The 14,554-nt window shown below is 30.9% G+C and overlaps 3 protein-coding genes across 5 annotated transcripts; 2 read left to right on the top strand and 1 right to left on the bottom strand.

The window, feature by feature from the left end:
• The first annotated feature begins 75 nt into the window (after positions 1-75).
• LOC103568923 (elongator complex protein 6) lies at positions 76-1,389 on the top strand. Of its 2 annotated transcripts, none has more exons than XM_053737454.1 (2): positions 76-217; positions 411-1,389. In XM_053737454.1, the coding sequence occupies exon 2, from the start codon at positions 422-424 to the stop codon at positions 1,274-1,276; it is 855 nt and encodes a 284-aa protein (XP_053593429.1). In that variant the 5' UTR covers positions 76-217; positions 411-421; the 3' UTR covers positions 1,277-1,389. The 2 variants fall into 2 exon arrangements, with proteins under 2 accessions (XP_053593429.1, XP_008544183.1); XM_008545961.2 differs by lacking the exon at positions 76-217 and adding an exon at positions 230-333.
• An 87-nt stretch (positions 1,390-1,476) lies between these two features.
• On the top strand, positions 1,477-3,751 carry LOC103568926 (uncharacterized). Its single transcript, XM_008545963.2, has 6 exons — positions 1,477-1,990; positions 2,055-2,274; positions 2,347-2,529; positions 2,601-2,870; positions 3,053-3,349; positions 3,681-3,751. The coding sequence occupies exons 1-5, from the start codon at positions 1,866-1,868 to the stop codon at positions 3,308-3,310; spliced, it is 1,056 nt and encodes a 351-aa protein (XP_008544185.1). The 5' UTR covers positions 1,477-1,865; the 3' UTR covers positions 3,311-3,349; positions 3,681-3,751.
• LOC103568925 (kinesin-like protein KIF19) lies at positions 3,308-14,312 on the bottom strand. Of its 2 annotated transcripts, XM_008545962.3 has the most exons (18): positions 14,070-14,312; positions 12,242-12,440; positions 11,927-12,156; positions 11,709-11,791; positions 11,216-11,371; positions 10,667-10,988; positions 10,414-10,600; positions 9,974-10,183; positions 6,252-6,551; positions 5,962-6,111; positions 5,616-5,831; positions 5,053-5,522; positions 4,788-4,963; positions 4,493-4,650; positions 4,196-4,409; positions 3,905-4,097; positions 3,665-3,808; positions 3,308-3,499 (listed from the first exon to the last, which is right to left on the bottom strand). In XM_008545962.3, the coding sequence occupies exons 1-18, from the start codon at positions 14,162-14,164 to the stop codon at positions 3,418-3,420; spliced, it is 3,585 nt and encodes a 1,194-aa protein (XP_008544184.1). In that variant the 5' UTR covers positions 14,165-14,312; the 3' UTR covers positions 3,308-3,417. The 2 variants fall into 2 exon arrangements, with proteins under 2 accessions (XP_008544184.1, XP_053593428.1); XM_053737453.1 differs by lacking the exons at positions 9,974-10,183; positions 10,414-10,600; positions 10,667-10,988; ... (3 more) ...; positions 12,242-12,440; positions 14,070-14,312 and adding exons at positions 7,112-7,183; positions 7,587-7,752.
• Positions 14,313-14,554: the final 242 nt, after the last annotated feature.

Below are 14,554 nucleotides of genomic sequence, written 5' to 3'. Positions count from 1 at the left end.
AAACCGCCACTAATTATCAGTATCATCGATACTGCGTCATAAAAATCCGCCTTAAACTTATAATTTCCTAAAGGCGTTCTGATTGACTGGCCTGACGTTCTCCAGAGCGTGCGCACTGTCGCGATATTTAAATTCCAAAGATGGCGGCATGTGGACACGAGTCCTGAGAACAAGTGACTGAATTTTATTAAAATTTATAACGGATACTGAATAAAAAGTAATTACCTTTCATATTTATCATCAATCATAATCAGTAATTTAATTTAGTCTCAAGTAATTATAATTTTAAGTCAATCAAAAATATTTTTTAGGTTAATTTTATTAGCAATCAAGGTTATGATACCATAAATATTTAATTTTTAATTACTGTAATTGTTAAATTATGAATGAATAATAAATTTATATTTTAGATTTTTAAAAAATGACAGACAGCGTATGCCGAGCACTTGGAATCGACCAGGTCGATCTAGGTGGAAAATTAATAATGATCGACGAACGTCATGGATCTGATGCTAATTTTATCATAAACACAGTACTGTCTAAATCACTGGAACAAGGCCGTGGAATTTGTCTCGTTCTATTTCACAACACATTTGGTCATTATCATAATATTGGTATGAAACTTGGGTACAATTTAACTGTCTTACGTGAGCGCGGTGAAGTAACGGTTGTTGAACCAATGAAGTCAATAGTCTGCAACATTGAAGAATTGGGTCACGATTCTGTTGATCCAGGTACATCTGAACTGGAAGAAAGATTGCGTGATACATTTACCAATAACACACAGATACCAGACCCCCTAAAGCTGGATGATAACGTAATACAGCATTTATTTACATCATTACGACAGCAGTATTATGAAACTAAAAAGATACGCGACTCTGTAACAATAATAATTGACGAGATAACGCATCTATTCGATTTAAATTTGAGCTTAAAGGAAGTCTGGCTGTACACCAAATACTTGAGGTCGCTGATGGAATCAGAGCCGACACTCGCGCTGTGTGTTATGGGTCACTCATATCAAACTGATGCTGATAATTGCTATCCGAATCTTATCGTAAAAGTAATAAGACGCATGTCACATTTATTCGTCATCACTGAACCTTTAAAAACGGGGTACGCTAATGATATATCGGGTAATATGCACGTGCAGTGGAGAGTCGCTGCCATCAGGAAGCAGCACCACTGGTCCGAGCGCACGACTTATCAGTACAAATTATTAGATCGACAAATAAAATTATTTACACCTGGTGGACTTGCTATCTCCTCGTAAAATTATTAACGTCCGATCTATTGTGATTTTTTAAAATATACGATGGCAATGATACTATTATTTTTGATAAAATATAACGATACATGTTTATAATAAACGAAATTTTAATTTAATGTTATTTATTACTTAATTATTATCATCACTCATTAAATCATCAGCTCATTGATATTTTTTAGGTGGATTTCTTTAGAAATCGAACTATTGCAATGGGTCTCATTTTTTTTTTTATTTTTAAAAATATAGTTCTCTAATAACTTCTGAATGATAAGACATAACTCAATTCCTTTAAATTTATGTTATAGTTTGTAAAATAAGTATTAATTACACTATTTTATAATTATTTTTAAATGAATAATTTATTTTTTATCGTTTCAAAAATTTTTTTATTTAAATAAGAAATCTACCCTTGCATTCCGGGTAAGATCGAATGGCTTCTTTATTATCATTAAAATCGCTCAAATTTTTTTATCACTACCGTCTAATTATTCTCTAGTAATAAATAAAATTTTTTCATGAGCTAACTTCAGTTGTTAATAAAAATAATTATTTATAGTAAAAAAAGTCGACGGAAACGCGGTAACCTTGAAAAATGGGCGGCACAAGTTCAAAAGATAATTATAGAAAATCAATAGCGACTGAGCAGGTATTAATAAAAAAAACCTGGAGTAAAGTAGAAGATAATCTTCAGTATCATGCGAATGTATTTTTTACCGAGTAAATATATTTGTATATATTATTTAAAAGTAAATTTATATGATTAAATAAAATTAATTGATAGATTTTGCGAAGCGTATCCGCAGTATGTAAAATACTTCACATTTGACCCCGACATGCCGCTGACCTTAGATGCGGATACAAGTAAGAGATTCATGATAATTATGGAGACCATGGGATATTTATTGATATATTTTTTAAATAAACCCAAACAAGTCAAACATGTAATAGGATATGTAGCGATGGTGCACAAGGACATGGACATCACACGTGCAGATATGACAGTAATTTACATTTTATTTAAAAAAAAAAAATATTATATATATATGATACATTGTTATTGTTTTTTACTGTAGAACTTCAGGGAAAACTTGATTAAATACATAACGTCAACGTTTCCGAAATTGATAACGAGCGAAAATGAAAACGTCATCGCTAAATATATCAGATATATTACGGATGAAATATCTCAGAGTATTGAAGATTTTAAAAAAAATGAATCGCGTATTAATTTTGAATTTAGTAAAAGTCACAATGGGGTAAAATTTACCAGTAGTTGAAGTAGAAAATATTTAATCAAGAATTATTAATTTATTAAATTATTTTTTAGTTATTAACACACTGCTTATGTAGAGAAAAATTAATTTACGGGTGTAAATTAGACTACTGGAACGAACGGAAGCGCGTATGGGAGGAGCGGCTAGAAGAATGGAAGCTTAAAGTTCGTACGCCGGTTGATCCATCAAATCGTTCTTCAACCGACGAAGACATAATGCCCATTCGTAAATCAAAATTCGAAGATGCCGTTACGGACCATGAAGAATCTATCCGTGTTTGGGAGCCACGAGATAGTTCTGGAACGGGAATCAGTAAAATTACGGTTCACTTTCTATCAATAAGCAATAATTACAGTCGACTTCCATTAACTTGGAACTTCCTCTGAATCTTTCAAGAAATTTCCGTCTCTCCGAGGGCTAAATGTCCGAGTTAATGGAGATCGACTGTATTAGCAACAAATAACGATCATCTGATTACCTCTTTGTTGATGAATCGTTTGTGCAGGATGACAGCGTTCAGATTTCTCAAAATCGCAGACGCGTTACGTTGAAGATGAAAAAATCCGGGCAAACTAATTATGATGTAATTGAAATTGTCAATCCAACTGAACAGTCTGCCAAGAGACAACAATTGTTGATGAAAGAAAAAAAATTATCAGATAATGAGCCAGCGTCAACTTCCGTCGCATCATCTCCACTGGTCGTCGATTCAGAAGCTAGAAAACGACGTCGCCAATTGCTATCAACTCTCAATAATGATTAGCAGTAATCATTATTATTTTAATTATTATTATATTTTCAGGTACTAGTAGCTCGTTACTGCTAATTTTATTTATTTATTTTAAATTAACGATTAACGATGCGAAGAGCTTATGCTTTTAGTCGTGAATCCCGTAAATTTTTTGGTGAATTTACATTATTATCACTTGCAACTCTACGCAATTTATTGTCCCTAAAAAAAATTAAGATTGAGGCATTAAAGTGTCGGTTACTGTCGATGTCCATTACGTCGGATTCCATTAACTCGGAACTTCACCTCAATTTTGATCCCCACTGTCCGAGTTAATAGAATTCGACTGTATTCATTGTCATATAAATTTTTTAGGCAATAGCATACTGATTTTTTCTTTTAGAGCTGGATATTGGCGGGAAAAAAACTGATGGAGATACTAATGGACGAACAACTGGACCCATTACGTTTTCAATTTCCTGTGGCTCTGGTATTGGAGGTAACGGAGACTCCCAATCAGAATCTGTTGAGCTGAAATTGATAATAATAAATATTTAAAACAGAATAATATTATGATAATTATTATTTATAGTAGTTTGTAAGTTAAGATAACGAGTGATAAATTACCTGCTGGGTAATCTTGTGTCATCAAGACTTTCAAAATGAATTCCACGATTTATTGGTGGCAGACGGTTATTAAATAGCATGGAAGATACTGATAAATCAACTAAATTGCTATCGTTGTAAGCAGCGGCATGAATTTCTTGTTGGTACATTATATACAACTCTTGTAAATCTGACGGAAGAGCCAGTTTTCCATCTGAAAAAAATTCACAGCAAAATAATTATCAAGAAATAAAACCTTTCGTTAACTTTTCACAAGAGTTTGTATTTAAATTCAAAAAAACAAACAACTACCTTCCATAATTCTGCGCTGCCGCGTTATAATTTCATCAGAAATCTGACGCTGACGATCATATCTAAGTAGCAGAAGTTCTCGTCTTCTAAGTTCATGCTGTTTGACTAATCTTTCACTTTGCAACATCATTTTGTCTGCTTCCAATTCATGGACGCGTAGCATCAGTGCCAACAGTTCACGTTCTTCCTCAGAATTTATTCTCGCCGGCAATTCCTATTTAAACAAAATCTTAGATTTTTTCTCAACTATTAAACCATAATATATTTTAAATATAAACATAAACAAATATAAATTACATCTTCAAGGGATGAACTTCGCTGCCGACAAGTTTCTAATTCCCGCTCAGTTATCGCTCGTATTTCAGTGTAACGTTCTTGCTCTTTATTTATTTCTGATAATTCTGTCCATGCCTGCTGTACAGTGATATCATCAACTTCATATTCTTCAATTAAATCTAAAAAAAAAAAATCATTTAAATTATTTAATTAAATCTTTACTAATTATCATATACTGTAAAAATTTTTTGGACTTTCGGGAGACATTTTTTCCCAAAAATTTCTTCAGTTTACAAAAATATAAATTTTTACGTGCCTTCATTTTCAGTTTCATCAATCTGACTATCAGCGCTAGATCTTCGTCTAGTATTTTCTTTGGTAGCTTTGTAAAGTTTATTATTTCTCGACTCCCAGTGTGAAATAATTGCATGCTGCTGTTCAGCGGCTATATTAAGACCCAGTAGATGACTATCTAATTCCATAAGTTTACGCCTACAAAAAATATAAATAGACTAAAAATAACACTTACCATAAATTAATTTAATTGCACTACATTAATTAACATAAAATTTATAAATTACCTAAGTCGCATTTGTTCTTTAAATGCTGACACTATTTTTTCACGCAAACTTCTCAGATCATTTCCTTTAGCCAATGAAATTCTTTCCTGCGTATCCGGTCTTTCGGTATCATGCATTTTAGTTCTCAATCTAGATATTTCATTTTTTAAATCGCTTATAATATCGCGGTACTGCGTCACATGATAATTCACATCAACGATATTCTGTTCGACTTTATTAGTGATACGATTAGCGCGATCTGCATACATTAGTGTGTTTTTGCTTTCTTCACGATGAAAAGCCGAAGGTGAAACGTGAGCGATCATCACAGTCCGGCAATTCCCACCAAGTGCATCCTTCAGCAGTCTCGTGAGCTTTGAATCCCGATAATTGACGTAACGTGCGCCGCCAGACAATGCCGTTATGCAATTACCAAGTGCGAGTAGTGATCTGTTAATATGCGCGCCTTCTTGAAGACGTTTTCCTTGATTCTAATAATTACATTTCATTAATCAATTAATTCATTAATTAATTACTAAATAGTAAAACAAGTTTTAAAAAATTAATAATAATAAAAATGTCACCTTTGTTTGCTTCGCTCTTTCAGAACCCGCAAGATCAATCATAAAAAGTTTACCCTGCTTAACACGTGCCCGATGTCGAAGGTCACGACCAGACGGTGGCCTCGTTGTTTGCTTCACAACGACATTCAGCAAAGCATGACTACGAGATGACGTTTCATTAGCAGCTGTCGGCTCGACAGTCCGGGCTTTATTGCCTTGGTGTAATAATTTCATTACCTATTAAAAAAAAAAAAGTTAAAATAATTAAACTTAATTTAAATGTAAGTATCTATAAATAATTATTGAATTAAATTAGTCCAGAAATAGAAGTAACAAAAAGATGTTAACAATTTTCAAACTCAATTACCTCTTCCGTAGAATTTATCGAAACTTCAGTAAGCCCAGTGATTTGTATATTGCGACCTCGCGAGTCGTCACGCAACTCCAAGTAACCAGTATTTGGATTCAACAGGTCGCGAATATTTTCATTATATATCTCGAGATATGACATTGCTACCTGATTAAGATTTATTATATATTTAAGTTGTTATTTAAATATCAAGTCAGCTTGTGGACAATTAAACGCTCGTTTGTGATATTGATCATTGCTGTCATTCATCAATCGACAAATGATCAATACGTAGCTAAAATAATTACCTCAACGTCGACGTCGTTTGAAAGTCTACGTGCCGCTAAAAAAATGTCATTCAAGGCCCGTACCATAACACCAGGTTCCTCAGCACTGCCGACCATCGTGTGTGTTTTACCTGCCCCAGTGGCACCATATGCAAAAACAGTTGCATTATATCCGTCGATTATATCTTGTACAAGTGATTTAGTTGTTCCTTCGTAAACTGCTTCTTGCGATGAATCTTCACCCAGTACTAAGTCGTACAGATATTGCTTTGGTGAGTTACGTTTTTGTTTATCTACTTCTAAATCATCCACCATAACCATCTATTAAACAACGAACCATTTTTTTTAAATTTTAGTCTTACTGAAAAAAAGTTACGGAGTCAACGCGGATTTTATTTGAAGTAAATATAGAGCAGATTTTTTTTATGGGGGGCGTACGTGAACTAAGTAGAAAAAATTTTCATTTTTTCCAGGCAAAATGGGGTGCCCTTTAAAAAAGGTGAAAAAAATATTTATGAAAAAAAAAACTAAGACTAGATTTTTGAAAAAAATATGACACAGTTTTTTTTATTGTTAATTAATAATAAAAAAAAATTAAATTGATTTCATACAATTTTTTTACAAAAATAAATTTTTGAAAACAGTTAAAAAAAAATTCAAAATAACACTCAATTACAAATGTGATTTTTCAATTACAAAAAAAAACATTTTACAAAGGAAACTTTTTATAAAATTTTGCCCATCTCTCCACTATTTAATACCTTCGAAAAAAATTCGGGTTGCATAAAATCCACATAATTTCGAAATTAGGTATGCAGAGTAATTTTGTTTTTAAAACTCCGTAACTCCGAATTTTTTTAGTGTACGAAATATTGATTTACCTTATTATTGATAGCATGTAACACTCTAGGACCGACTTCATCCTGTCCGAGTGGTCTGATTCGTACCACCACCTAAAATATTTTATATAAATAGAATAAAAAAATAAAATATTTTTTCTTAACGTTATTACGATTATGGTAAATTGATTTTTTCGATGACCTCCAATTTATTTTTTATTCCGGTAGTTTATTATATTATCCTATACAATTTATCGCAGAACAACGACCCAATATCGATCAATTCTCCGACTATTGCAGTTGTGTCTGCTTGCATGTTTGCTCTTTTCAACATTAACTACTTATCATTATTCATTATGTCCATTGTATCGTTCAGTGTTTTTCCTATTTTTTTCTACACCACTTATTTATCTTTCACAGTATAAAAATTAATTAACAGCAATTATAAGCAACAACTACAATTAATTAGTATAATAAATAGCTTCTCATCATAATATCAACAATTAAATATATTTACCATCAATTTTTCTCCTACAGGACGTCTTTCAATGCGGTCTTTGAAATTTCTCGTGCTACCACTCGAACTACTCCCGCTTCCGCCGCTACCACTGCTACCGAACTGAGTGACACTCATTACAAAAACAATAATCGAAAACAACAAACAGTAAATTATAAAACGTCATTTATATTTAAAAAAAAAAAAAATATATTTTGCTGACAAATAATTCACATCATCGTAAAATTTATCTCTTTCATTGAAATTAAACTCCTGTTTTATTTAAAAAACTAATAAACCGCCTCCGTCTGCAAGCAATTAATCCGCAGTATAGATTACAGGTAATCTGAATGTTACATCCAGCTTATAACGTATCAAAAAAGTTTGTTTAATTTGAATAAAGTAGAGCCGCGTCCCCGAGAAAAAAAAAATAAGTGTACCAAGATCACGTATCAATGGCCCAGAAAGTTTAAGTCGTGTCACTGACTATAAGCGAGGGTGTCAGAAGAGTGCCAAGGGCTTTAACTACTCAACACGCGATATAATACTTATGTTATAACTATTATTACTGATTCATATATTTATATATTTATATTAATGGGTAGTAGATTGGGTATGTCGGAATAATATACATGTGTACTACTCGCGCGACTACCGCTGACTGACCACTAAAGCTTTCATCACTAGCTCTATACTCGTCTGTTACTACTCTGGAATTAATTTAAATGCGCGAGCATAACTTTTTACTTTTCTCTGTACTTCATTCTTTAATACACATAAGTATATATACACGTGTGTACATGTATGTTGTAATAAAAATAAATATCTTTATACTTTCTTTCCAACTTGTTAGAGTCACATAGTTTCGATTCAGCCCCTATACTCATTATCTAAACTCTATACATTTACCCAACGCTTAACTTTATCATAATATATTAACAACTATATACATGTATTTTTTTTATTATTACAAACAGTCTCGTTAATTAGTATTTATGTTTCAGGACATTCTCAGACAATACTCTTTAGTTTTTTAAAATATTAAATGACCCAGTTGTCGGGAGGAAATTCAAATTTTATTAATTGATTGGAAAATAATTGTAGTATTGATTTAAAAAACTCAGCCTAGTTGAAATTTTCCCGGGATAGATTTTTAAAAAAATACTTTGTTTTCAATTGGGAGTTGAACGAAATTTGAAAAATAAATTTCAGTAAAATCATGTCAATTTTGCAATTAGAATTTTCAAATTTTGGCGGCTAAAATTTATTTACCTAATTTCGATTGACTTCTAATTGATGACAACTGTGTCATTTTTTTTTTTAATTTATACCATGGCGACAATTACAATTACACAGTAAAAAAATTGTGTAGGGGGGGGGAGGCTGCCTAAGAATGTCTTTAGTTGTAATTTACAATTTCAATTAGTGATTTAAATAAAATAAAGTTTAATTACTTAAAAAAACTAGCGCTTATCATTGCACTTACATTTATTTTTCCATGACTACTTATAATTTATTGTAATTCAAATTTATTCTCATAATAAAAATTAACCGCAATTAACATTTAAACTTTGTTCTCCACATGCCGATCGATATTTGTGCCTGGATAATTGTTAGTCGTATTCGTAAATAATTAACGTAAATTTAATCTTTAAATCTATTTTATTTTTTATACACATCTGTACATATAGTATTTTCACATATATTTTTAAAAATTGCGGTGAAAAAAAATTCGTCAAATACTATTATTAAGTAATAATTAGTGACACCATTTAAAGTGTCTTGTATTGGGGAAGAAAATATCAACGAAAAAATAAGGGTTGCGTGAGTCACGAAAATTTTATTAGAGATCGATAGCCTCGAGATGACGACCTTCAGTATTTCACCCCAAGTTTTTTTTTCTTTTTATTATTACGTATTATATTTTAGTGAGCTGTTAGGTCAGTAAGAGTTCATATAAAAATTCTCATTGTGGAAATAGAGACTGACCGAGGGAGATTCGTATCTTAGATTTAAACACGCAACTAAAAAGTATAGATTTGAACATGTTATGTTCACACATTCATGTTCATGTTCATGTTAACGCTTGTAAGGACACACGCTGCCAGTTCATAAGCTCGAAAACAGGTACAATATTTATTTTTATTCATATTAAATCATCAGTGTCCTAATTTAATAATAAATTATAATAATAATTGTTCTGTAGGTGATACCACAGATGTTGAGATTAATTTAATAACCATTGATTTGTCTTGTTAATTATACAAAACACGCATAATTTACAGTCAAAGTAGATGAGTGATTTTTTTCCTTTACAAAATATATAAAACTTATTGCTGATTATTTATTTAAATCCAGATGAATGACCAGTAGAGAATGTTAAATATGAGAAAAGCCGCGGGAAAGACAATTCTGCTCCGCCGGTCGATCCACTGAGCTATTTCCTGTGGTGTCATTGTTGTAAAGGTGTTCAATTTCGCGAGAGTTGGTCGCCGTGGAAATGATTTTGGTGGAGGAGACGGTGAACTCTCAATTGTCATTATACTGCCGCTTGAAAAGTCACGATCTCTCTCGTCTTCTATTCTCACTGACGGTATATTGATTGTACTAGGAAAACCCTGTAAACATGTATATACATATATATGTGTAACAATTATAAATAATTAATGACAAGTATTGTCAACATGGTTGACAAAGTGAATCATTAGTTTGAATAAATCAATAAAATCTTTGAGATTTTGCCGATTGTACTCAGACTCTGTTTACTTTATTAAATATTTAAATTTTAATGACTATTAGTCGTATAATTTTTCTTTCTAAGTAGTTATTGGTATTAATAATAACTTACGTGGACTGTTAAATAATTTTGACTGGAGTAATCACTGCCATTTAAGCGGCTGTTATCCAGAGAAGACCAAGACCGCGACCGTTCAAGATTGGTTGTATTTTTTTGAAATTGTTTTCGCGCCAAGCGCGGGGTCAGTGTTGATTTCAAAATATATTTACTGTTAACTTTTTTCAATTGAACTGTTTTCCTAAAATAAAAAAAATAAATTTTTTATTCAAAATTACATTAATTTTTAATCCAATTAACGGCTTACTTTCTCCGGTAAATTGTATTGACGAAGGCAAACTCTACCATTGCTGCAAAAAGAAAAATTGTACAACCAAGAAACCAAATTTCGCTGGCTTTTATGTAGGAAACTTTAGGCAATGAATTTTCGATTTTAGACGCAAGTGTCATGAATGCTAATATTGTGTTAGTTCCTAGAACGATTCTCGGCGGGCTCGCGTCAACGTGAAGCCAGAATGACACCCATGACACCACGACAATCAATACTGATGGTATATAATAGTCCATAACAAAAAATCCCATTTCACGTGCGAGCTTAAACGTGATGCTAATCGAACTAAAGTTACCAGCTGAAAAAAATACATCAGAGCATTAGGACTGTTATTATATATGAAAATGTACATTTAATATATATGTTTATAGATGGATATGGATACGGGTACGAACATGGATATGGGCAAAAGATATGTAATGTAATCCTGATAGATTTAAATGCTCGTTTTACGTCATTTGCAAAAAATAAAATAAATAAAAAGCGAGTGGTTAAGCTTGTATGAAAATCGATCGTTCAATTTACCAAAGTGACCATAATGTTGCTGTGCCGCAGTGTAAGAGACCTCAGTCTCGTTAACCCATTTCTCAACCAGTCGATACTCTGTTAAATGCAACTCTTTCGCTAACACGATCGGTGATTCATCCCAGTATAATTTCATATCTTGCGCACTGTGAGTCCCTTTAATTTCAAATTATTTATTTATTAATAATTACTCTGTAAAAAATTGAGTTAATTCGAAGTGACCACGGATTTTATTTAAATCCAAGTTCACTCCGTCACTTCCGGAGTAAAAAAAAAGATCACTCCTAATGCGGAGTAAATAGAAATTTTTTATCAGCGGAGTTTTTCAGAAAAAAATTACTCTGCATACGGAGTAAATATGGAGTTTATTTTTCCAGGATTGAATTTTACTCCGAGGAAATGAATCCGCTTTTACTCCGAAAATTTTTTTCAGTATAATTAATTATCACAATTAATTTTCAATGATAACCAACTATCTTATGATTAAACTCACAGCTTTCAAATATCAGCGGGCATTCTTGTACGTCAAAGGGAAATTTTTCCAGGCGAAGAGCACAGTTCAAGGTGGCCTCGAGTCTAAAGACATATATTTATGCAATGACATTGTATTCATTTTACTTTCAGATACGAAACCAATCGATTAACTCATTGTTATACACTACTATTTAGAGATAACAGATAACTTTTATAGCTTTTTTTTTTTATGTTTACCTGGTGTTTAAGATGACCACACCAGTCGGGTCGATTGATATCAGCAAATCTTTGACGCCGTTTCCCATTATGACGGAAGTTCTTTCATTGGAGACAAATACCGTTGGTGTCCATATTAAATTATGAGCTGACTGACCCCCGAAAATATGAGTGTACTGCGGCGCTACCTCAGAATATCTTAGTCTTGAGTCGCGGTAACGAAATTGGAGCATCATGTGGACGTCAAATTGCTGGTAGACAGGAGTAAAAAAAGTAAATATAATTGATTAGGACTAGAGTAAATAAATTTATTCATGGTTTTAAAATGTTAATTACTAGTGTCTTGGCCATATTTGACTTTATTGTATATATGTTTGCCCTGCAGGCAACTTTAATTGGGTCACTTGCATTGATTTCACCAGGTGGTCTTACCATCTTATCGTACCGACAATCATTTGTCAATTCCTGAAGTAATTCTCGCTGTGTTAATGTGTTTTCTCTGTTAATTGCATGACAATTATTACTTTCGGTTGCCCTAAAAAATGTAAAACAAATTTTTTTTTGTCTTTAACTTGTTTTATTCTTATCTGTTTGTAAACTACTTTGGCTAAAAATTATCATACAGTAGTTTTGCAGAGCCAATATTTACTTGGAATAGTAGCAAATGTTTTTTGTTAATTAATATTCAACAGAGTACTTGAATTACAATATGTCTTTTAAAAAAAAAACACTCGGGTGATATAAATTATCTATGCGAAAAATTTTTAATACCAATTTGCTTTGTGATAAATTTCGTTTTAAATATTTTATCGTTGTTTTAAAAAATAGATTTGAATTTCTTAAATTTGAATTACGCACGCTAGCGATATTGTCTGATGCAGTTTTCAAAAAAATGATTGCGATTGCACGTACAAGGATGATACATTTTTCACGTGATTGCAATACGAGTGAAACAAACAATTTGCGTCATAATTAAATATGTGTTAAGTCTTTTATGTTTGATAGCAAAATACCAGTTGATAAAAAAATATTTTTATTAAAAATTTTTTAGCAAGCGAGACAAATATTTTTTAAAAGAACATATACATGTATATTTTTATTTAAAATTTATCGATTCAAATTTTTTTACTTTTATTTTTATTAAAATTTAAATTATTTTTTTTTTTAATAAAAAATTTTTTAGTAAAAATATCGAATTTTTTGAATAAATTATTGAGTCTAAAAAATATTTATTTTTCTGTTCATATTTATTATTATTTTTGACACTTCTGAAGTATAAATTTAAATTTTGTTTGAATTTTAAATATTTTGGAAATAACAATTATCAGTTATTGAACTGATTATTTTAATTATCTACCGTTTACACAAGTGAATATTTTTTATCACAATTTTAATTTACTGAACCACAAGTTTTTTTTTTTTTTTTTTAATTAAAAACTAAACACGTGTTTGAAAAAAATTTCATAATTTAAAAATAAAAATAAGATATAATTAAAATTTTTTTCCAATTACAAGTTAATGATTTCAAATAATTTTAATTGACAAATTAAGAATAATAAGTATTTTTATTACATATAATTATAACCAACGATAAATAAATAATATACTTTATTTATTTATGTTTTTGTTTAAATAAAGACAAATAAATTCACTAAATTATAAACATTACACGTAATTAATCTTAATGCCGGGAAAGATAAATTATTGAACAAACCCGTATGTAGTCTTTTAATAAATAAAAATTAAATAAAATGTAATTATAAATTTAGTGTAATGACTTTGACATCGAGAAAATGTTCCTAAAGACCTTCAAAGCGACCGCTTATTTCTTTCAACAATAGAAAATACGACATAATACGTCACGCGCTAATGATCTTTTAAAAAATTTCATTATCTGTTACCATTAAATTTTATATATTATTTAATTATTTATTACAATTAACATAAACTTCTTAATTTATTGCCAATAAATAAAACTCCTCTCAAAAAAACCACAAAAACCACAGGAATAAATTTTTTTCTTGTTATTGGGTCTAATTATTTAATTGATAAAAAAATAATTTGAATTATACGAAACAAAAATTAAAATTTTTTAAATCTCGCGCATTTTTTGATTTGTGAATTAAAAAAAAAATTTTATGTCATTGAAATATAAAAAACTCACGTAATTGGATCACTTTGCACACAACATAAATAATAAAAAAAAATATAAATTGATAATTTTATAAAATAAAATCCATTTAAATTACACCCGCGCATTTTAGTATGAATAATAAATATAAAAAATATTATCGGGTCTTATAAACAGAGCTGTTAGACTCAAACCGACGGTAACAACTGGAGCCTGACTCTGCTGTTGTCTCTCAGATGGTGGCTATGAGCAGGTAAATTTGCTGAAGTAAAAATATAAAATTACCACAACCAAACGTTGATCCCACTCAAACTGATATATAATAACCGGTGTTTGAATTATCTAAGCTACTTGTTAGTTGTTAGTTGCGTTAGTCATTTGCCAAACGTTTACCAGACCACATATTTACATATTGTAAAAATAAAATAAATTGTACGATGCGTTTGCCGCAAATTTAGACACCCGATGAGACAGTAGACCATAAATGCATTAAGATTACGTCTGATAACTCTACTTGT

Source organism: Microplitis demolitor, chromosome 3 (assembly GCF_026212275.2).
Source record: "Microplitis demolitor isolate Queensland-Clemson2020A chromosome 3, iyMicDemo2.1a, whole genome shotgun sequence".
Taxonomy (NCBI): domain Eukaryota; kingdom Metazoa; phylum Arthropoda; class Insecta; order Hymenoptera; family Braconidae; genus Microplitis; species Microplitis demolitor.
Note: the sequence above shows the minus strand (reverse complement) of the source record. Positions and strands in the feature narration are given on the sequence as shown.